At 38.7% G+C, this 1598-nt stretch overlaps 1 protein-coding gene across 2 annotated transcripts in view; it reads right to left on the bottom strand.

Moving 5' to 3' along the window:
* Window positions 1-9: 9 nt before the first annotated feature.
* LOC117121756 overlaps window positions 10-1598 on the bottom strand; it is a 1998-nt gene continuing 409 nt past the window's right edge. Inside the window, exon 2 of one of the 2 annotated variants that reach the window (XM_033267060.1) lies at window positions 10-618. In XM_033267060.1, the coding sequence (XP_033122951.1) occupies window positions 326-618 (293 nt within the window). In that variant the 3' untranslated portion in view covers window positions 10-325. Of the gene's footprint in view, window positions 628-1598 lie in introns of both variants that reach the window. The other variant, XM_033267059.1, reaches the window with a different exon arrangement.

The following is a 1598-nucleotide window of genomic DNA, read 5'->3' as shown; positions in this document are numbered from 1 at the left end:
CAGTTCTAAACCTTAATTTTTTTGGTAAATGCAGCATGGGCAGCCTTTGTTTCTTTTTTTGAGATTAAATATGTTCTTCCAGTCACTGTAGTTGGGTGAACAGCTGTTAGTATATCTTGATGATCAATGGTTAAAGAATCTGGTGGTTCTGGAAATACGAAAGATGGCGACAGTCCATGTGGGTGTAGGAATGTAATATCAACCTCATGCCAATCTGTGTAATATTCCTTGATGCACGCTACCCACCAATGGTTATCATAAGCTGCTGTAACATATCCACTTAAGACCAAACCACTCAGAACTGTGGTATCTGCAGTAAGAGTTACTAGTTCCTGTCTTTTCTCGTCTGCAGATGAAAAGGATCGAACTGTAACCGCTTCTTTGGAGACTGGAATAAAAGAATGCAAATTCCGTGTACCTGGAATTGTGCGAGCATTTTCAAATCTTTCAGGAATTCTGCTTGTTGCCGATATTGCTCTGTTGTGGCAAACTGGCAATGTATTTTGTCAATCTCTGAATCTGCAAATTCAAAAAGTTGGCGAGCAGTGATAATCTGTTGATCAAATGGGCGTTGTAAACTTGCTCTGGCTGCTAACCGCTTTATTGTCCCCCCAACACCATCAGATGGTCCCTTTCCATGCGAGGTGGCAGAGAAGTGCCATTCAGCTTGAACACCAAAGTCTTCTTCATGGAGGCACAAATTTAAAAAGTTTTTTCTATTTTTATACTGTGCAGCACAGCCGTCAGAAAAATAGCATATTTTCTTAACATGTCCAAGTGTGTCTGTTAAAAACTGTATGAGCAATTTTTGAAAAAGGTGAACTGCCACAGTATCATGTGTGTTACATTCTGATATAATTACAAAACTTGTATGGTCAATTTCATCTTGCATGTTTCCCCGGTAGTAACATACAAAGGGATGAAGTGTTGCTTGCAGATTGTTTCAATGAAAAGACTGAGAAGTGTCCTGTACTACAAAGCTGTAATTTTCAGCAAAATCTGCAATGACCAAGACTATTCCTGGTTCAAGTGTACTCCTTAGATCTTGGAGGTAAACCCGCTTGTTGCTTTGCAATGAAATCATGAGGTAATAATTTTTGAAGACCACTTACAAATGAGTCAAGAAAGTCTGAAACAGTTTGAACTTTGGACTCAAGATTTGAGCAGTCAGTTGAAGTCCACTGTTTATATTCGATCTGGTCAATCATGTTGTCTTCCATATACTTTTCAAGTTTTTTACGAATATTACTAATGTCTGGACATGCATTACACTTGCTAAGAAAGCAATTGATGTGTGGAGGATTGCACATCATAGCTGCAAGACAGTGACGATAATGTTTAAATTCTCCACCAGTTACTTCATATAATTTTTCTCCTGTGAACATGAGTTTTACATTTTGATGGATTGTACATACACAAACTGAATGCGTACCACTTGCTCCTGCTAGTACACACTGCCTTGGGCGCAATTCCGCAAATTTAGAAAAAACAATTTTGCTGTCTAGATGCGTCTCCTTAAATCTGTCTCTTATACACATCTAGATGTGTATAAGAGACAGTTAGTGCTGAGTTACACCCATAACCAGGAATACTCCCCA

The sequence above is a fragment of the Anneissia japonica genome, unplaced genomic scaffold (genome assembly GCF_011630105.1).
Source record: "Anneissia japonica isolate Jap-2015-1 unplaced genomic scaffold, ASM1163010v1 scaffold287905_len56678_cov185, whole genome shotgun sequence".
NCBI lineage: Eukaryota > Metazoa > Echinodermata > Crinoidea > Comatulida > Comatulidae > Anneissia > Anneissia japonica.
The sequence above is the reverse complement of the archived record's forward strand: the minus strand, read 5'-3'. Positions and strand labels throughout refer to the sequence as shown.